Source organism: Arvicanthis niloticus, chromosome 1 (assembly GCF_011762505.2).
Source record: "Arvicanthis niloticus isolate mArvNil1 chromosome 1, mArvNil1.pat.X, whole genome shotgun sequence".
Taxonomy (NCBI): Eukaryota; Metazoa; Chordata; class Mammalia; order Rodentia; family Muridae; genus Arvicanthis; species Arvicanthis niloticus.
The window spans coordinates 143,905,769-143,926,768 of record NC_047658.1 but is presented as its reverse complement, the minus strand read 5'-3'; the positions used below and the strand labels follow the sequence as shown (position 1 = coordinate 143,926,768).

Here is a 21,000-nt window from a genome sequence, read left to right as displayed (position 1 = left end):
TTACAATTACCTGTGAGCCACAGGGAATCTGGTGCCCTTCTGGACTCTATAGACACCTGCACTTAATGTGCACATACTCATCCATAAAGAGATACACTTAATTAAAAATAAATATTTAAAACTTAACTTCAAAATAGTAAAATAGGTACAGAGAATTGGTTTTAGGGTTGGTTCAACAGACAAAATACACTTAGAGAGCATAAAAATTCTTTATTCAACCTAATTCAGCCAGTATTGAGTTTTCTATATTAAAAAGAAGGAATTAGAAAAAAATACAGCAGAATTAGCAAGGCAGTGACTAATGAAGCCACTTAATTATATATTTTTCAATCATTTGATAAGTAATGAACATTTTCAGCCACTTAGATGGAGTTAACTTCTACAATAGAATTCTATTAATCACTGAATTTTATTTAAAAAAAAGTTTAAATGTGTTATTTCTAGAAATAACAAAAAATAAATATGAAAATAAATGGAGAACAGTATATTCACACATCCCCAGGTCTGCACTGGCTGTCCTCTAGGGCCCTGTCCCTTATGACTGTCCTGTCCTAGAACAGACTACCACCTTTAGGAATTATTGAGGCCTAAACAACCTACCCTCTCTCAACAAATCCTAGAAGCTGTCCAAGTGTTGCTTGCACTTTAGAAATGAACATAACTGTAGCTGAGCAGCCACCGGCCAGGGTTAAACACTACAGTTATTCAAACTTGAATTAGGAGCTCCACATCCGCAGCTGTCAGTCTGCCCATGTCTTTTGCTGGTTTGTGGCTGGGACGCCACCTTCCACCTTCCAGGGAGGACTGGCACATGGTGTTTTCTTGGGCTGACTCTTTAGACTGAGAACTATTCAAATTCAGGGCTAGCGTTCACTCTGGACTGCAGGCACGTGTGGTTCCCTCCCCATAGCTCTATAAACCTCTGCCTCCTGCCCCCCAAAATAAGAATCACTTCCTTGGCCTTCATGGGCCTTGATGCCCATCAACCCAAGCAGCTGCTCCCCATCTTTTTGTTTTGTTTTGTTTTGTTTTTGGAGACAGGGTTTCTCTGTGTAGCCCTGGCTGTCCTGGAACTCACTCTGTAGACCAGGCTGGCCTGGAACTCAGAAATCCGCCTGCCTCTGCCTCCCAAGTGCTGGGATTAAAGGCGTGCGCCACCACCGCCCGGCCAGCTGCTCCCCATCTTGGACATTAAAGTACACAGGGAACTGAGTGAGTGCTTGTGTGACTGTGTTAAAGCTGCTCAACTTAACAAGATTACCCAGGAAATGTCAAATAGATTTTTTCACACTGGCAATTATAGAAGCCAGTATATTTCATAATTACAGCTGTATATCTAAATTATTTTATATATAATCAGAGTTCATGTTTTCTCTTCAGAACAAGAGCAGTATTAAGGTTAACTCAGTCAAATTATCCCTTACACCCTGATAATTACAGCTCTGGATGTTCAACAGTCATTCCTACAGACACCATAAACTCACCTAGAGATACCAGTCTTTACTAAAATATTTATTATTTACAATCTAACACAGCTCAATCTATATTTGTCACACTTCTAAAGAGAAATATCCATTTCTCAGTAAGGGGAAACATTATCATGCATCATATACTGTGAACACCATTATTTTTTGCACTTTAAAAAATTTCATTTTAATCAATGAAAATAAAAAGAACATTCAGATTGCTGAACATTGTAACGGTCACTATTAAACATGACCCAAACAATTGCTTTTGAACAATGAATATAAAACTAAACAATGACTATTAAGGAGATCGCCCCCTTAATATGACAATTAAAATCTAAAAGGAGGGCTGGTGATGTAGTTCAATTGGTAATGTATACCTACCATGGGTAAGGCCCTGGGTTCAACCACAGCATCAAATTAAGAAAAGCAGGTGTTATGGTGCTCACCTGTAATTGGGAGGATCAGGGATCAGGAGTTCAAGGTCATCTTCAGATACATTGGAAGTTCAACATTAGCCTATGCTAGAGACCATGATTAAAAAAACAAAACACCCTAAAAACATACGTATTGGCTATCCTATAAACAGATGAAGTGGAAATCGATTACCTTGATCAATACTACTTAAAGACTTGTTTTCATAATCACCTCACTGACTGCTATTCACAGCACCATCAAGACCTCGTTTTGGTTCACTGACTGCTCCTGATTAGGATTCTCCTCAGATTAGACTGCAAACTCTGAGAACAAGTCTGTCTTGGTCAACACCACCCCCCACAGCACCCTGCACAGTGGCTGGGGAAATGCGAGCCAATTAACAAACAAATGAACATCTGAATAATTGAATCAGCAAAACCCCAATAATCTTATTATCATTTATTTGCAAGTTGTTCTCTGCATAAACTATGAACTGGCAGCTCTAATTTCTAAAAATATGATAAAAGGGCCTTCCACCTCATTTCCCTATCACTATTCTCTGCTTCCCTCCTTCCTACCTTCTTTCTGAACAACACCCCCCCCCCCCCATATACACACACACACATAGGACGACTACATGAGTCAAAATTACACTCTGAATTATGAGATGTCACCATTGCATAAATAAAGTTTAATAGTGAAAAGCGCTCTGGAAGCCCTGAAAACCTGACCCTATACATCTGGAGATGTCACATGGGTTAAGGAAAAGACAATAAAATTTCTTTTGTTCAGATAATCATTTCAATGCTGACATACATTTTTGGGTTTGTTATTTATTCAGAACTAGTTTCCATTTCCTCATGTTAACAGAGGCTCCTGTGTAGCACATAATCAAATTACACCAGTGAGAAAGTCCTCACAGTCCCTTCATCGAGTTGCTGTTCCTAAGAAAACACTGAACATGAGTATATACAAAAGAGGCGTCAGAATAAAACAACATGTCCACTTTTAATATTTGTACAGTTTTATCTTTACATTCTTGTCTGGAAAAATATGAACAAACCCAGGTTTACCATGCTAAAATAATGGTTTAGCCGACTGCCATAAAAGTAGTACATACAAATTACAGAGTTGACTCGTGTCCTTGGGTTCCGTGATTACTGAGAGGCTTTCCCCTGCCCTGCGTGCTTTATTGTGTCTCTTAGAATAGAGGAGCAGTAGCTTATCACAAGTCTCCACTAGCACATTAATGATGGTGTCAGAACACAACAGACTCGTCAGGATGAGAGGCCTCAGAACAACCAGAAGTCAGTTTTATGCTTCTTCTTGCTCTGGATAATTTAGGATTTTGCGGTGTGCCTGACGTAAATATTGCTGCTGTTTGAAGTAAACCTTAAATGCTCCTTTAATGGCAACAAAAGCAATTCCACCCTAAAATAAAAAGGGAAATTAATTTTTTTTATAATGCAGGATTAGAGAAACAAGAAAAAGAACTTTACATCGACCACAAAAGACAGGCTTTGAAGCCAAATAAATCCTGATAACTGCAAGTGAACCATTCTCTTCTGTGAGGACAAAGGCTGGGGAGAGCAGGCCTCAAGCAGCAGAGGAGGAGCCTCTGGCCCTGCATTGCTCTGGAAGAGCTTTCTTCCCTCGGAGTTCTACACACTGAGAGGAAGGAGAATGCCGGGGCACTATGTGGACTTCGACCAAGGAGGGCAAATAGGATGACAGGAAACAGTATGAGCCAGTTTCATCTCATTTGTTTATTTATGATGCTGGTACCGGGGGCTGAACCCAAAGCACAGACCAGAAGAGAAGGTACCCACAGAGAGGGTCCAGGAAGCTAGACTGGCAGTAGGACCTGCTTTTTTATCTCTCTCAAGCTCAGCTAACAGTGGGATGATGGAGGGAGCAGATACAGAGCCCCTACTGAACATCTCTCCCTTTAAAAAAATACAGTTCACTCTTGTCTGTATACTGCTGGAAACAAGTAATATTAAATCCATCTTACCAAGATTGTCCTTTGTAAATTTGAGTTAACACTACTGAACATCAGTTTACCAACTATTGTCGCAATAGTAGGAAAGACAAGGGCTCCACACAGAATTCTAGTAGCAGAGACATGATCTGCTAAAGGATTAGCTTCAGCTGGAATTCGAGGAACAGGACAACCAATCCCTAGAGGGGGAAAGGCATTATGTTAGAACTAAATTTTAGGAATAGCTTAAAAAAAAAAAAAACCAAAACCAAAAACAAACAAAACAAAAACCCCAAGCTTTAAACATTTTTTTTTTTAAACATCAATTCAACATGCACCATATATGGCCATACTCAGGACATTACCTGGAAATATACTGTTGAGGATTTGCAGCTTGTTTGAGTATTTGCGCCACAGTCTAAGCACATAGTCCTCCCAGCGAATCATTTTGCCTAGTATCAGCATGACAGGAATAGTAGGAAGTCCAATCAAAAGAAACAAAGGGTCAGCTCGCTCCATAACATCCAGCCCCTCTTTATGGCCTACAACCTGGGAAGCAGACAGCATTCACTACAGTTATTTTTATTTATCTAAAGCAGTAGTACATATTTAAGTGGTATATATTCTGTTCATTTTGTAAGACACATTTAGTTTCAAAACACAGAAACAGAAGTTTTTTAAAAAGCCTGAAAGCCATTAGTCTTGATTTATTTATAAAAAGTAATACTGGTGCCCAGTGGTTAAGAATACTAGCTGCTTTTGTAGAGGAACTGGGTTCAAGTTCTAGCACCCATATGGCAACTCACAACCACCTGTCACTCTAGTTCCCAGGGATATGACAAGCTGTTCTGGCCTCTGTGGGTACTACATATAGTTGGTACATACACATATACATGTATAAAAAACAATCCTTAAACATAAAAAATAAAAAAATTTAAAAAAAAGGTTGAAGGAAGGAAGGAAGGAAGGAAGAGAGGAAGGAAGGAAGGGAGGAAGGGAGGGAGGAAGGGAGGGAGGAAGGAAGATCACCCATAGCACAAGCCTTTCAGTCCCAGTACTCAGAACACTGAGGCAGGTAGATCTCCGTAACTGTGAGACCAGTCTTGGTCTACATATCTCTGTCAGCCAGGGTTACACAGTGAGACCCTGTCTCAAAAAAAAAAAAAGAAAAAAAAAAAGAAAAAAAAAAAATCATCTATCTAAGGTGGGTGGTGGATAAAATCTTGCTATTTCATTTTATGTTGGAATAAAAGAACTTTATAAAAATGCACTGATTATATCTCAATAGAGTTGTGAAGGGACATCTGAGTTTTGTTGTTATTTAACTTTTTGAGACAGGATCTCCCTGTGTAGCTCTGGATGGTCTGGAACCCACTATAAAGATCAGGAGGGCCCCAATTCAAGGGCTTTTCAAACTGCTCTGCCTTCCAGCTCCTGGGATTAAAGGCACACAATGCATGGCAGTCTTCCAGTAACTGACCGCAATGACAAACATAAAGGGAAAGAGGAAAGGTTCCCACTGTGTGTTCTCTAGACTGTTTAAGAAACATAGAGGTGTTTGTCTGGCTACATAACATCTGAATCTACAAGAAGGGTGATACTATAGAGGTGATGCCATCAAGGGAGTGGGGGAGTGAGCATTGTTCAACAAGGATTCTTTCTGGGGAAATTCTTGCCTATGCCTTTAATAAGAGTTTTACCTATTTTTTTTTTTTTTAAGGCCCTTGATCCACTCTGAATTGATTTTTGTACGGGGTAACTGACAGATTTAGATTTACTTCTACTCTCCTTTCAAGTGGATACTCTGTTTTCTCCATACTATTCTTTGAAAAGCTGGATTTTTCTCCTCAATGTATGTTTTGTTTTGAAACATACAGTTCACTGGGATTAAAGGTGTGACCCAACACACCTGACTGAGACCAGGCACAGTGATATATCTAGCACTGCTCTTTATGCTTAGCAGTGTTTTGGCTATTGAGGGTCTTTTAGTGCTTATGAATTTCAGGATTGCCTTCTCTAGTTCTGTGAAGACACTGGAACTTTAATGCAAATTATTTTGAGCCTATAGTTTGATTTTGATAACACAGACATTTATATATTAATCCTGCCAATCCATGAGTGAGGGAGGTCTTTCTGTCTTCCAGTTTTTTTTTTTTTTAATTTTATGTGTAGATGTTTGTAAACATCTGTCTGTGTATTATGTGTATGCCTGACGCCTGAAGGAGGATTACTGTAGCTACCTGTTACAGACAGCTGTGAGGTGCCAGGTGGATGCTGGTAATTTAACCCAGGTCCTTTGAAAGAACAGCATTATTAATCACTGAACCATCTAGACTCTAGACCCTTAATTATCTTCTTTAATGACCCAAAGTTATGTTTATTTTTAAATAGTCTGATTTTTTTAAGCTATTGTGAATGGACTTTTTCTAATCCCTAAACGGGCTAATGAACCAAATATAGTTCTCAAAGGAAGAAATACAAATGTCCAACACATATTAATATTTAAAAAGGTGTTCAATATCATTAGACATCAAATCAAAACTGCTCTGATATTCTATCTCATCCCCATCAAAATGACTAACTTTAAGAAGACAATAAAAGCTGGCCAGGGAAGATATGGGAATGAGGAACCCTTACACTTGACTAGTGAGAGTATAAATTAGTGTAGCCACTGTTGAAGTCAGCATGCAAGTTCTTCAAAAACTAAAAATACAGCATCATCTAACCCAACTATCTTACTCTTGGTTATACAGCCAAAAGACCCTTAAGTCGTCCACCAACACATACATGGATAAAGTAAATGTAGTGCACATAAACAATGACATTTTATTCAGCACCCCCTCAATGATATTTACAAGAAAATGGACAACTGGCAATTGTTATGTTAGACAAAATAAAGCCGATATATAAAACACTGCTGTTCCCTATCCTATGCAGAATCTAGATTTAAATTTGTGTGTGTTGCATGTGTTTTTGTTATAGAATTAAAAAGGAGACTGTGCTAAGGTCTTTGAAGAGGGTAGAAGGTGGTGGTGGGGAGGTTAATAGAACATCCATTTGACAGGAAACTAGGAGGGAAGAAGAGATTCAGCAAGACTGGCAAGAGGGGGGAGGGGAAGGGTAGCAGGGAGGTGGGTTAAGAATAAAATATGACATATGCATAAAAAGGCCACAATGAAACCTGTTATATTTTGTACACTTTTTTTTTTTTAAATTAGAATTTTGTCAAGTGGTGCCCCAAAGCTGTAAGCTTAGCACTTGAGAGGTTAAGGTCAGAGGATAAGGAGCTTACGTAAAAAGACACTGTTTACAAAATAAAAGGCCAGGCAGCTGTGGTGGCATATTCTTTTAATACCAGCACTTGATCTGATCGAAGGTGGCAAAGGCAGGGGCTCTGAGTTCCAGGCCAGTCTGATCTACATAGGAAGTTCTAGAACAGCCAGAACTACATAATAGTGGTATCTTCTCGAAAAACACAAACAGCTCCTCAACCCAGCACTTGGGAGGCAGTAGTATATCTTTGTTAAGTTTGAGATCAGCTAGGATTATATAGTGAGACTGTCTCAAAACAAACCACCAAACAAACAAGCAAGCAAACACCCAACAAACACAAAAATCAAGTGAAAAAATCTCATTCAAATCCCCCAACAAAAGCAACTTATGGGGTTCTCTAGCTCACAGTCTGAGATTACGCTCAGCATGCTGACTGGAGTATGAAGCAGCTGAGTGCGTGGCAGGCTGCAGGCAGGAGACAGAGAAAACTATTCAGCTCCTTTTACTCTTTTTACACAGTCCAGAACCCCACCTCATGGGATAGCGTTGCCCTATATTGAAGGTATGTGCTCTCATCTCAACTAACCTTACCCAGAGACTCCCTCACAGAAATGCCCAGAGATTTGTATTTTAGTGGCTAGTTCCTGTCAAGTTCACAATCAACATTAGTTGTCACTATTATCCTATGACTTGGTGAGGTGGAGGCAGAGAGTTCTAAATTTCTGGGCTACAAATTAAATTGGAGACAAGCCTGGCTTGAAAATCTTGTTCATCCATGTGTTACTAATGTTATTTGTGGACTTGACATAAACTAGTCTGCACTCCCTGGATGGATGGACGGACACACACACACACACACACACACACACACACACACACACACCCCAAAAAACTGCTTATATACCCGTACATGCATGCTTAGGTAAAAAATGCCCTCCCAAAACTAGTCACACAGTTCCTATCTACTGTTCCAGCTAATTACTCATTTCTAGAATAAATGTTTCAAGTAAAGCCGTACAAAGGTGATTTCTAAACAGTTATACAAAATACATATTTGTTACTTGTGTTTTCTTGCTTATATGACATTAATACTTCCACTCTATGAATCCAAATGACTTATATTTTCAAGTACCAGATTAAGACTTATAACAACAACTAAATTCCCTTTGAGTTATAAGTGTTTATGGAGCTTTGTCTTTGATTCATATTTATATAATTATGTAACTGTTCTGTAGCATTTCATTTATGTATACATTGTTTAAAGCCAAATACTAAGGCCTACCTAAAAATAGAAACAGAATGGTTAATAACCTGCTGTAATTATATACACAGAATACTTGCACATCTCTAGTTATGTGAAAAGATCACGATTGATTATGAAACAGAAAGTGCAGTTTAATATGAAATTAGCTCTAGTGGCTGAGGAGAGGGAGGGCCTAGGCAAATGAAGGACAGGAGGAGGAGACCTTTTCACGATGGACTTTGTGCAACACTCTATTTACCGTGTGCATGCTATCAGGGTGGGGCATGCTACAAATCAGGTGTAAGCTCAGAGAACAATTTCTTTTGGGAGTCACTTCTCTCCCTTCCTGTCATGTAAGTGCTGGGGATTGAACTTGGGTCATCAGGCTCTGTGGCAAGCATGTCTACCTGCTAAGCCATCTTGTCGGCTCTAGTCTCCTTTTTATATACATTCTTATTCTTTAATCTTGATAGCATCATTATTTAAAACAATCTATTTTAAAACTCCTAGCAAATATATAATAGACCTTCACATCAAAAGTAGTGTCACTGAATAGAGAATGGTGAACCTGCATCACTGTCACTGCTCCATAAGTCACGGCTGTCCAATAGATAGATCCAACCATTATTCCTGCTGCAGCAAAAGGGCAAGCTTTTGAGATCAGTCTATCTGCAAGATCCAAGACATAAACAACTGGACCTACAATATAAAGAGAGAAGATTTCAACATAAGGCAGGGCTTTAAAATGACTTCTTCAATATTTTCTATAGCTAAAAAATTTATATGAAGTTAGATGATCTAAAATCAGTCCTTAAATAAAGGATATTTTTAGATTTTTCTTAATTATGTGCATGTGCGTGCGTGCATGCGTGCCTGCGTGTGTGCGCACGTGTTGGGCCTTCTGAAACTGGAATTACATATGGTTTTGAGCCTCCTATAGGTGCTGGGAATTGAACCCAAGTCCTCAGCAAGTGCTGTTAAACAGTGAATTTAAACAGTGAGTCTCTTTAGCCTCACGGCTATTTTCTTAGAGCTAGACAAGTCTATTTACTTTACTTGATTTAAAATATCTAGTTGAAAATTATTTTCTAACAAGCCTTTAAAAAATGTGATGCCAGTATTTATTTCAATAGCTACATGTGCCAATTCTCAGTTAAATGCTTAGTATTTTTGGAGGTATTTTACTTGCCATTAAGTCCAATTTAATTTAGCTCTAGAATTTTCCAAAGAAATAGAAATGTCTTAGATTTGTTCAAAACAAAACCAAGGAACTGAACATCTGCATGTAAGCAGAGGTCTGTGTAACTTGTTGATAAGTTACTGTTGAATAACTTTATACACAGACTGTTATTTGAGAAATCTTAGAAGTGTATGAGCTCTGTCACTTGCTTTCTTGGGCCTTCAATCTAAAGAATGCTGTAAACAAAAGCAGTCACCATCCGTGTACAGAGAATCTAGCACAGTAATGCTATGATGACGGAATAACTAAACATCCAAGGAAAAAAATGAATCCTTTAAAGCCCCCGATCAACACTCCCCACTGTAAACAGAGAGACAACACTGTGAAGGAAAGAGCATGAGGAGAGACGCTGAAGGCCTCTGGTTGCAATGTAGTTACTCATCATTCATAAGTGATAACTTAAGTAACATTTAAAACAATAAGGTATTGGGAGGGGAACAGTGAGCAGGTAAAGTTAAAACAAACCAAACCAAACCAAAAAAACCCCAATAAGGTATCTTTGGGGGGCCAAAGAGATAAAAGTCAGCCTAATTTAGTGCTTTCTAACTTTATAGCCTCTCACAGCATTTTTTCTGTAGGACACCAAGCGCCATGCTATGGTGTTACATGTATCATCTACTCCCAATCTACCTAAGACAGCTAGGTTTATCACTTCCTCAGAAGGCACAATAAATTTCATCTTAGTGAGCTACTTAAGATTCCAGATGGCAGCACTGGAAGCTAGAAACCCTGGGTATGTAATAAAAGCTCTGAGTTTGAATTTTGTTATGGACCACAAGATCTACAAAGCTCCTCCTCTGGACATCTCCATAGCAGCGGTGCAACGCAGTCACTCACTTGTAAAGCACACCTATCTCCTCATCACTAACTCAAGCCAGCGCTCCAGTTGTTCTCTTCCCATTCTCCTCCATCATTCCCTTACTCCATGGCTTATTTCTATCAGACAAACATGATATTTATCTTTAAAAATGTTATTACAATGTTGGGGTGTAAGTATGTGTTTCAAGGAAGATAGAGGACACCTTGAGGAGCTGGTTCTCTCCCTCTACCATGTGGGTCCAAGGATGGGCAGGCTTGCTTGGGGCAAGTATCCTTGTCTGCTGAATCTTTTCACCAAGCCCTTTAAAGTCTTTAGAGATAGGCTCTTACTGTGTAGCCCAGACTGTCTTTGAACTCACAAAGGTTGGCTGGCGTTACCTGCCCAGTGCTGGCGCTAAAGGCATCATCCTTTTGGTCCTTCCTATCCCACCACTCCCTTTCCTTGGTTCTTCTGAGTAAAATACTTGAGATAATTCTAATTTTCCCATGAATCTATCACACTCAAGCTATTCCCTGGCATCACTGACATCCTCCACATATCTACATTCAGTGGTCTAATCTCAGTCCCACTTATTCACACTATCAGCCACACATGACATATTTTCTTTTTGACATGTGGTTGGTTCTTCCCTTTCTTTTCTTCCCTTTGACATATTTTATTGCTCCCTTTTCAGTTTCCTTTGCTTATCCCTCTTTATTTCAGTAAAGTTCCCTCTGCCAATTCCAACCACACTACACTTCCTTTTTTGTGGTATTTCTTTTGTTCCTAAAGCATTTTCATGGTGGAACATACTTTATCTATTTTCATTATTAGAACAATGGTTGGAGAACCACTGGCCCATGGCCAAATCCAACCAGCTATTTTTGTAACTTAAGTTTTACCAAAAAATGGCCAGATGCAGAGTCTAAAACATATTTATATAAGAATTTACAGAAGAGATCTGCTTATTCCTGCATTAAAACACAGACTCAAAAAAGGAAAAGATCCGATTTACTTACTGATATACTTCAAATTCTTATAATTCTCAAGCATTTAACTGAATCCTCTCTTAAGGTATGTATATAGTAAATGAAACTATTTTTGGTATTTCAGTGGTATAATTTATATAAAAGTCATATGTACTTAGAGGAAAACAATTCCTAAAAGGCAGGCCACAATTATTTTTATGCCTAGATGTCTGAATTGTTTTTCTGACAGACTATAGAAAAATATGCCAAACTTTCCTGATGAATCATCTGGTGTAATTTTCTTTTCTTTTTCTTTCTTTCTTTCTTTTTTTTTTTAAACAAAATCCCCAAATCCTTATACTTTCTTTTGGAAATTTTGTGACCATCCCTTAGGTTATATGTAAAACACATGTCTGGTAAAATTAAGGAATAGGCTGAGTTACTTAGTTCTATATATTTCCTGACAAAATTCTTGTCTTGGCTTTTATCTTAATTTTATTACACCCAAATCTTTCATTACTACCAGACAGACCAGTCTAAGATTAGTTTTAATATTTGGAAGGAAGAAATACTTAGTATTAAACATACCATTATGATAAAATGCTAGCCAGAGGAGATATTTCTATGAACAAAAGATATTTTCTTAGATATTTCTAAGGCGAGCATTTTGTTAAAAAACAATCACTGAAATCCTCTGACTGATAACCCTCAATCCCATGTGCTAATCAGAAAACTTGGTGCAGTTGCCTCATGACCAGGGAGTGGGGGATCATAATTTTAGAAAAATAGCACCAGGTTATAACACAAAGAGCTATGGAGTATTGGAGGAGTAAAAAAAATCCTAGCCCCTGAAAACTCTTGTCCTAATAGGAAAGAGAAAGCATGAATAAATGCTCAATACCAGTTAACTAAGGGCACAAAGGTTTCAGTATTTTAGAAATGCCGTATTAGTGTCCAGCACTGACTGATGATTAAACCCAGGATTCCATGCATGCCAAGTATGTGTTTTGCCTCTAAACTACACCCCCAGATCCCCAGTCCACATGACTGAATTTTCAATGGCTTGGTGGGTCTGGCACTTTTAACAGTACATCCATTTACACAATGGATGGCAACTGAAGCTTTGAATCAACACCAATTTTTAGAAATCTAATAATTTAAAGGCTACTAGAAAAGCCTGTAATTAAAAAGAAGCTTATTGTGAATTCTCTTACATAACAAAGATTTTTACAAAGATAGAAACTATCCTAATATTCGAAGTAAGTTTAAGTCTTTGCATTTCAAATTTAAGTGACAAAGAAAATCAAACTGAAACTTTTAGGTAAACATATTAGGCTACTCAAAAAGGAGTAATCAATTTTGTTTCAAGACATTGCAAACATAACTTTGATACAGCAGTGATTCAGATTCAGGTGGAGCTGGGTGTGGTGCCACAAACCTGTAAATCTTGTACTACCTTCCAACAGCTAAGGCTGAATGATTTTTAAAGATTATTTATGTGCGTGCCTGACGAGGTCAGAGAGGTAATTAAATCCTCAGGAGCTCAAGTTAGAAGTGAGTTGTCCAACACAGGTTCTGAGACTCAAACTCAGGTTCTCCTCAGCCAAGAGCAGGCAGCACACCCAAGCACTGAGCCATCTTTCTAACCACCCATTTTAAGTTCTTTTTCCTTCTTTTTAAAGGATGTCTCATTACATAGCTATAGTTGTCCTGGAACTTACTAGTAGACCAGGCTGGCCTTAAATTCATAGATATCTACTTGCTTGCCTCTTGATAATTCATAATGTTTTAAAATATTACCTTGCACTTAAAATGAGAACACCTAGGGCTGGAGAGATGGATCAGTGGTTAAGAGCACCGATTGCTCTTCTAGAAGTCCCGAGTTCAATTCTGAGCAACCACATGATGGCTCACAACCATCTGTAATGGGAACCAATGAACCTCTTCTGCTGTGTCTGAAGACAGCTACAGTGTACTCATATACATAAAATAAATACCTAAATGTTTAATAAAAAAAAAAAACCCTTAGGTTATTATTTTCTCTGTGACAGTCTCACTGCACAGCTCAGGCCACTCGAGCATCCTATGTAGTCTAAGGTGGCCTTGAACTCGGTATCCTTTTTCCTCTCCCAAATGCTGGGATTACAGAGATGTACTAATCAGTTCATCTTTTTATGTTTATTAAAATTAGTGATGTGTATGAACATTCCTCATGTGGTCCACAAATCCCAAAAGTCTGGGAACACTACTTTCTTCACTATACTACTTGCCTTTTATACAAAGCTCTTTCTTCATACCCATGAAAACAAGCAGACATTTTTATATCCACCTCATCTTTTATTAGAAAAGCATTTCATTATCTACATTGCTATAGTATGTATAGCACCCGCCAAGAATGAATCTAATAATTTCTAATTTTTATCTATGAAGCTGGGTTTCCTCCATACCTCTTCATTATTGGTAAGGTTAGTATTAAAAATGTTTTTAAGAACAGCAAGGCATACATTCCAAACAAAAATGACACTAGCTCAGAAACATATGGCTGTAAATGAACAGAGTGATACTTTTTTCCAGGTTAGTCCCATTCTCAAAGACTTCTGGTTATTTTCATGTCCAATAATACCCAGAAAAGGGGGTAGTTTTCCTGAAAGATAACAATGTAAGTTGAATTCTCAAAATGAACTTAACTTCATTGGCTCAGTGGTAGAGCAAGAACACTTGCCTACAATGGAAAAGACTCAGACTTCAGTGCCTAGCCAAAACCCAAAGCAAAACTTTAATTTTCTATTTTTGTTTTTTAATAAAAGAATTAAGGACTATTAGAATACTCACTGCTGCTTTTTCTCTTAAACTGTTTCCAAAGAAAGATGCTCCTTATATCTACCCTTCAACCCCCTTTTAATTTATATGCACTCTCAGGGGTAATCCTCAGAAAGACCATCTATCTCATGGGCAGTGAGCCTCAGGGATCATCCCGTTTCTGCTTCTCCAAGCACTAAGGTTACATGTGCTATGAGAACCAAACTCAGGTTCCCATGCTCGCCTGGCAAACATATTACTGACGAAGCTGTATCCTCAGCCCTAAGTCAGCTTTCTTGTTCGGTTATATCTATAGTTAGTCATAAAAGTCCTTTACTTCTCAAATAAAAAGTTAATATACTGACAAACAGGCAAATCTGGGGACTTGTTAAAGATATTGTAAACTGTTAGCAACCTAAGTGTTTGATATTTAGAGAGGGAAAATACAGTCACGGAAAAAAGCAAAGATAAAGAAATTATTTAAAAATAGATCCAAGGAGCTGGAGATTAAAGAGCATTGACTGCTCTTGCAGAGGAACTGGAATGAGCTCCCAGTACTCACATGGTGGCTTAAAACCATCATACTCCAGCTCCAGGGATCCAATGCCTTCTGGCTTCCTTGGGCACTAGGCATGCACACAGTCCATACATTCATGTAGGCAAAACACTCATACACATAAAAACCTATCAACCAACCAACCAACCAACCAACCAACCAACCAATCAGACAGCTGGGTGTTGTTGCTCATAATGGCAGCAATTGGGGAGGATGAGGCAGGAGGACTGTCATTAATTCCAGGGCTACACATGAACACACACACACACACACACACACACACACACACAGGTAGAAAAATAACAGTGAACATGTCTGTGTTGTTCTTAAATCAGTCCTTACCCAGCTTTGGAAACACTATTAAGTACTCGGCATTGCACTGAGGACAGGCCACTCTGGCTGTGCTGTTTCCTCTTTGCTTTTCATCTACCCAGCGTTGTAGACAAGCCTGGTGAACCCACTTAGTAGATCCTCTGCACCTGCATGGTCTCACCCATTCAGCTGTTCTATCATCTTCATCGGTGGCAAAACACACCCAGCAACTTCTGTAAATTAAGAAAGAAATGTTTTACCTTTAGGGTTCTAGCTTCCTGCACATGAAGGTCTTAGCTAATGGGATGGAACTATTATGTAGCATTGTAGAATTCCTGTAAAAAAAAAAAAATACAGAGCCAAACAACCGATCTATTCCCAGTGGAGCTTTTCTTCTGTTTTGTTTTTTATCTTCTATTACAGAATCTATTTTCTGAACTTTGTTTTTATCCATCTTTTTTTTAATCCATCTTTCTAGTAATTTCCCCTGACAAGTGAACCAGCATACAGAAACAGTTTCAAGTATCTTTTGCTTATTAAGACCTCTTGAACTTAGAAAAACAAAGTGTTAGTAGTGTTTCCATATATAGTAACCGCTACCCTCTCAAGCCAAGATTACAAACATCCTAGGCAGAATGTTCTGTGCCATATTCTCAGACCACTCAATTTTCAACTGAAGAAACCAAACAATTTTTAAAAAGCCCACCCCTTTCTCTTAATGGTAAAAGATGGCTATAGGAAGAAAAAGGACATTGCAGTAAGTTCTTTTCTGTCTCTTGTGGTTTTCTTTTGAGATAGTGCCTCACATGGCCTATGCTGACCTTGAATTCTTAATCCCCTGCCTCAAATATCTAGCTAGGATCACAGGCATGTATCAGCATGCTCCACTCCATAGTAACAGCTTTAAGAAGTACAAGAGTTGAGTGTAGTGGCTTACTCCCATTTATGAAGCCAGCACTTGGGAGGCAAAAGAGACCTCTGAATTCAGGCAAGCCTGAACCACACAGCAACACCATCTTATAGGCAGAGAGTGGAGGGTTCTAAGTTATTGGTATGGCAAATTCACAGGGCCCTTGGTTCAATACTGCCACTGGGAAGAAGTGATGAAGGACACAGGGATAAATGACTTTAGGATGGCAATAGGATAAATTTGGATCTAAGTTCAAGGTCTTAAAAAGAAAAGATACTTGAAATTATTTTTGTACTCTTAATTCACTAGTCAGAAAATTACTAGAAAGATGCATACCAAAAAAAAAAAAAAAGTTCAGAAAAATAGATGAAACTCTATGGGAATAGATTGTTTGTTTGGATCCAAATTTAGATTTTTCTCACTATCACAGGTAGAATTACTTTTATGTTTATATTAAAATAATTCTCTTTTTGCGAGCAGTGATGGCCCAGGGCTTTAATCGCAGCACTCAGGAGGCAGAGACAGGCAGACCCTCTGAGTCTGAGGCCAGCCTGGCCTACAGAGCAAGTTCCAGTGCATCCACTGGTCCTGAAAAACCAAAACCAAAACAAACCAACAGACAAACGAAAAAACCCCCAAACCAAAAAACCCCAAAACAAAAGAACAAAAACAAACAAACAAAAAAAACCCACAAAAGACAAAGAAAACAAAAGAACCCCATCCCCCCAAATCAAACCAACCCCAACTGGTAATAAAATAAAAAAAAAAAATCTATTTTAACAACTATAGTATAAAGAATCTACAAGTAAAATTCATTCAACAAAGATAAGTAGGCCCAAAGTCTACATTTCAATAAAATTTTAAAGGACCCTCTCTCATAGTTGGGTACTAGTCTACAATATATGGTTGACTTTAATTGAAAGAAGTAAAACCTCAGGGAAGGGAACATTACTGTATAAAATAATAGAGAAGTCCCATAAACTGAAGCTGTAGCACCCAGGCAAACAAGGCCCCACTTTCCTGGTTTCTTTACCCTAAGCCACAAATCTGTATGTATGTAAAGATACAAAGAAGGGTAAATATTAGGGGATGAGGAAGGACTGAATGCAAGAAATGGACACTGTTTTCTAGTTCTGTCATGAACTAGACATTTCTTCCCCCCAAGTTTTTGGCGATAGATAACTGTATACAAAATATTCAATAGTGAAATTGTAAAACCCAACATAAGCTTCACAGTGTCAGAATGGCTATTCTAACTAAATAACTCTATGGAGTAACTAATTTAAGCACATTTTTCTGGTTGGACACAGTGACACATTTGTGCAGTTCAGCAACCTGGGAAGCTGAGACAAGCCTGAGCAAGATGCAGTCTCCACTCCTACCATCAGCTGCACACTTTTTTTTTTCCCTGAGAAAGTGTCTCACTATGTGGATGAGGTCTATCTCTGCTTCCTGGGCAATAGGATTAAAGGCATGTACCACCAAACCTTTAATCTAAACTAAGCCTGGTACTCAACACTTTTAAAGTACTTCATGAAATCTCATTTTTCTTACATAATTATATTGAATTCACAATCCCTTTTTTCTGTTACTTTTTTTTCCAGACAAGGTCTCATGTGGTCTAGGTTAGCACAAATACTCTGTGCAACTGCGAATAACTAAACTTCTGAACCACTTGCCTCCACCACTCTTTACACTGGGGATGAATTTGGACTTTGTGTATATTTGGCAAACACACTACCAACTGAGTCACACCCTTGGCCCTCTACACAAATTTTGACATTGATTTAACTCACAGAGAACCCCCTTTCCTCCACTGAAGTTTGTGTAAGTGGGAACAATTTCTAATTAAAGCTTGTTACTTACTGTGCTTTTCACTTAGATAATTGGTTTCTATTAAAACAACTGGCTTAATATGCACAGTGGGAAAGCCTGACTGTATAGTCAGGTACTACAAATGGATGTGTTCCCAGCCCTTGTAGAAAACAAAACCTTGGACTTCCAATATGCACTTCAAGTAAAAACTTTCAATTAAAACAGGGGAAAAAGAGGCAAAATGCTTCAGTGGGTAAAAGAACCTGCTACAAAGCCTAACCATCTGACCTTGGTATCTGGGACACACATTTCAAAGAAGGGAGTCAACCTCTGACCTCCACATATGCAAACTAAACTGAAAAACAAAATTACAAAAAAACTATGGGCAACTCTCCCTTGTAGAAACACTTACCCATACTTGAATATGACTTAGTCTCTGGGACTCTGAGAAACCCACATAATATTCTCAAATATGCTTTTTTTCCTTGAGCACCACCTCTTTGTTCTTAATCCTCATGCTGAAGCCAGTATTAAAGTATCTTTAATAAAATCTTCAACTCTGCTTCATTAAAAAAAAGTTACCATGGTAAAATATCCAAATCATAAAACTTACCACTTTAACCACTTTACAGGTACAATTCAATTAAAGTAATTTACATTAAGTATAGATAGTCACAGAATGACTAACATTTCTGCATAAAATTACAATTGCCAAGTGTATTAGCAAATAGGGTAGCTGAGATGTTGTTAGCATAAATATGTATTTAATATAACAGGTAATTTTCTAAGTTTATTTGTCTATTTGTCAAACTGGATATATATTTTGACAACAAAATGACATAATATCTAAAGCTTCCTGTGTTCTCTTGTTTATTTTGAGGAAAGAACATGTAAGTAGATAAGTAAGGCTACATATATACCAGAATAGTTATCAGTGTTAAGAGATGGGAATGTGGTTGTGGTACAGCATGTGTGAAGCCCTGAGTTCAATTCCCAGCACTGCATAAACTGAGTATGGTGGAGGCAGGAATAGTCATCTTCCTCATAAATTACACACACACACACACACACACACACACACACACACACACACAGGTTTGTTCTCTTCAGTATTTTATAATAGAAAATGTCAAACTTTCTAAAAAAAAAAATTCGGAAGGGGGCAGAAAGAATGTAAGAGTTGGGAGATAAGGAGGGCTGTGCATTTGGTCTTCTGGTCTTGTGCTCATGCACCTCTGTAGCTGTGGTTATCTACATAAGATCTACACACTATTGCATCAGGGATAGCAGACGGACTCAAAGCCCCAGGCCTATCCTGAACTGCTAGAGGAGGAGGGAGTGAATTTAGTGGTGTGCTCACTGATAACTTGCCCATACTCCTGTAAATAACCTGGACCCATGCTTATGCAAGCAATCCTAGTTAAATTTTGTGGCACACACACACACACACACACACACACACACACACACACAGAGAGAGAGAAAGAGAGAAATGAGGGGGCAATGGGACACAGAATGGGAAAGGACTTTGGAAAAAAAAACACTCAGTAGAGGATGGGGCTGAGCTACGGTGACTGGAGTGGAAAACGACCATAATAAGTTATATATGTTTCTTAAAAGGACAGCCAGAATTCCCAAGCTGCTGTAAATGCTTCATTAGCCCTCACTGGCTTTTATGAAAACCTCCAAAGAATATATGAAAAGCCAAGACAACATCTAGACATAAAAATTTTTCTAAATGTCACCACATAAAAGTGAAAGTGGAATGTCACCAGAGCAAATAATTAACTCCGAAACACCAGACTCGAGTCTCATTTAACTGGAACCGATGTGGCAGGCAGTAATCTCTCTGGGCATATTTAATATGACACATCTAGTCAAGTATGATAAATTATAATGAAAGAAAAACCCGAGAAGAGACCAGAGTCCTAGACAACTGGAGAAACTGACAAGTTCATTAGTTCTAGCAGAATACCTGCTAAGTACCAACGATTTAGGATAAATCCTGTCCTAGGATTTAGAATAAAATATGAGGGGGTAACTTCTTGCCTTCCCTGAAGGATCTCTGATGGGCCCAGTAGTTAATGGATATAACCTCAATCAGGAGAGGCCCTTTATTTAACAAGTTACAAAGTTGGATCTTAACTGCATAGAGAGTACCACCTGCTGAAAGTGGGTGGCAGGTTAGTCTATTTAGAGTTGCATGCAACCACAAACATTATGAATTAGTTTGAACAATTGGTCAGAACAGCAAGCAGCTGCCTTTGTGAAAAGGTGGATTTAATTTAGTCTCCAAGAACTCACTGGCTGGAATTTAAACGGCAGAGGGCAGTGTAGTAGACTTTTTCAGAGAGTTTTACTGGCTGGAGACCCCAGGAATGGGCAACTGGTCCCAGTACAAGCCCAATCGTTTCTGGGAACTCAAGGATCGTCAAGTGTGCTATGTGTTCAATGTTGCATGCATGTGGCTGTTTTCCATAACCTCTACTCTAGTGTGACCGACCGTTAAGGCTCCCTTGTGGATATTCTGACCTTACGGTTTGGGGGTGGGGATGGGATGGGATGGGATGGGATGGGATGGGATGGGGTGGGGTGGGGTGGGGTGGGGGGAGGGTTTGGAAGGAGAAACGAAAACCCAGGCTTTTAAAAAAGAATGCCTATCCTTGCATTGTGGAAATGCAAGGGACCATTCTCCAGAATGATAATCGGGTTCTTCCCAGTGGCATCGCTGCCAAACCCTTTACAACACAGTTGGGGGAGGAGGGGAGAAATAGAAACTAATACTATAGGTTAACAATAGAGCCTCTTCACCTCAAAAACCAGGCTTTCGGCCAAAGTCGACCTCCCTCCTTCAACTAAGTTTCTAAGTCTACGACCCAGGCCGCTCGCCCGCTCTTCCCTCCAGTGCCATCTCCAAACTCAGAGCCCTTCTCCCGGCCTCCAGGTGGTGGAACTCTCGGCGGACGCCAGGATCCCCGCTCTCGGGGCCTCGAGGCCAGCATGGGCAGGCCCAGGACGAAGGCCGGCGGTTCCCGGCCCCATGCTGCTCCTACCTGTCCAGCATCTGTTGAAGGGCTTGGTCCGGCATCTTCCGCAGAGCCGGCGAGCTCGGCCCTCGCCCGCAGCCCCGCTCAGGGCCAGGCCCCGGGACAATAGCACTTAGAGGCGGCGGAGTAGGCCTCAGTCCCGCGGCGGCCGCGGCCCCGCCACACAGCCTCCCG

General features: G+C 39.2%; 1 protein-coding gene across 3 annotated transcripts; it reads right to left on the bottom strand.

Annotated features, from left to right (window-relative positions):
* Positions 1–417: 417 nt before the first annotated feature.
* Positions 418–20,971, bottom strand: Marchf5 (membrane associated ring-CH-type finger 5). 3 transcript variants are annotated; one of them, XM_034522776.2, is made up of 6 exons: positions 20,833–20,971; positions 15,085–15,287; positions 8,907–9,079; positions 4,230–4,413; positions 3,898–4,064; positions 418–3,314 (listed from the first exon to the last, which is right to left on the bottom strand). In XM_034522776.2, exons 1-6 carry the CDS (start codon positions 20,865–20,867, stop codon positions 3,198–3,200), a joined length of 879 nt encoding a protein of 292 aa, XP_034378667.1. In that variant the 5' UTR covers positions 20,868–20,971; the 3' UTR covers positions 418–3,197. The 3 variants fall into 3 exon arrangements, with proteins under 3 accessions (XP_034378667.1, XP_034378676.1, XP_076775895.1); XM_034522785.2 differs by having other exon boundaries at positions 8,949–9,079; XM_076919780.1 differs by lacking the exons at positions 8,907–9,079; positions 20,833–20,971 and having other exon boundaries at positions 15,085–15,220.
* Positions 20,972–21,000: the final 29 nt, after the last annotated feature.

Excerpts from the sequence above, each read along its gene's own strand:
- Marchf5 (XM_034522776.2), bottom strand. The coding sequence starts at position 20,867 with ATGCCGGACCAAGCCCTTCAACAGATGCTGGACAG. Across the intron at positions 9,080-15,084 it reads AATAGTGTTTCCAAAGCTGG|GTCCAGTTGTTTATGTCTTG; the intron begins GTAAGGACTGAT and ends TTTATATTGTAG. Across the intron at positions 3,315-3,897 it reads ATTTACAAAGGACAATCTTG|GGTGGAATTGCTTTTGTTGC; the intron begins GTAAGATGGATT and ends TTTTTATTTTAG.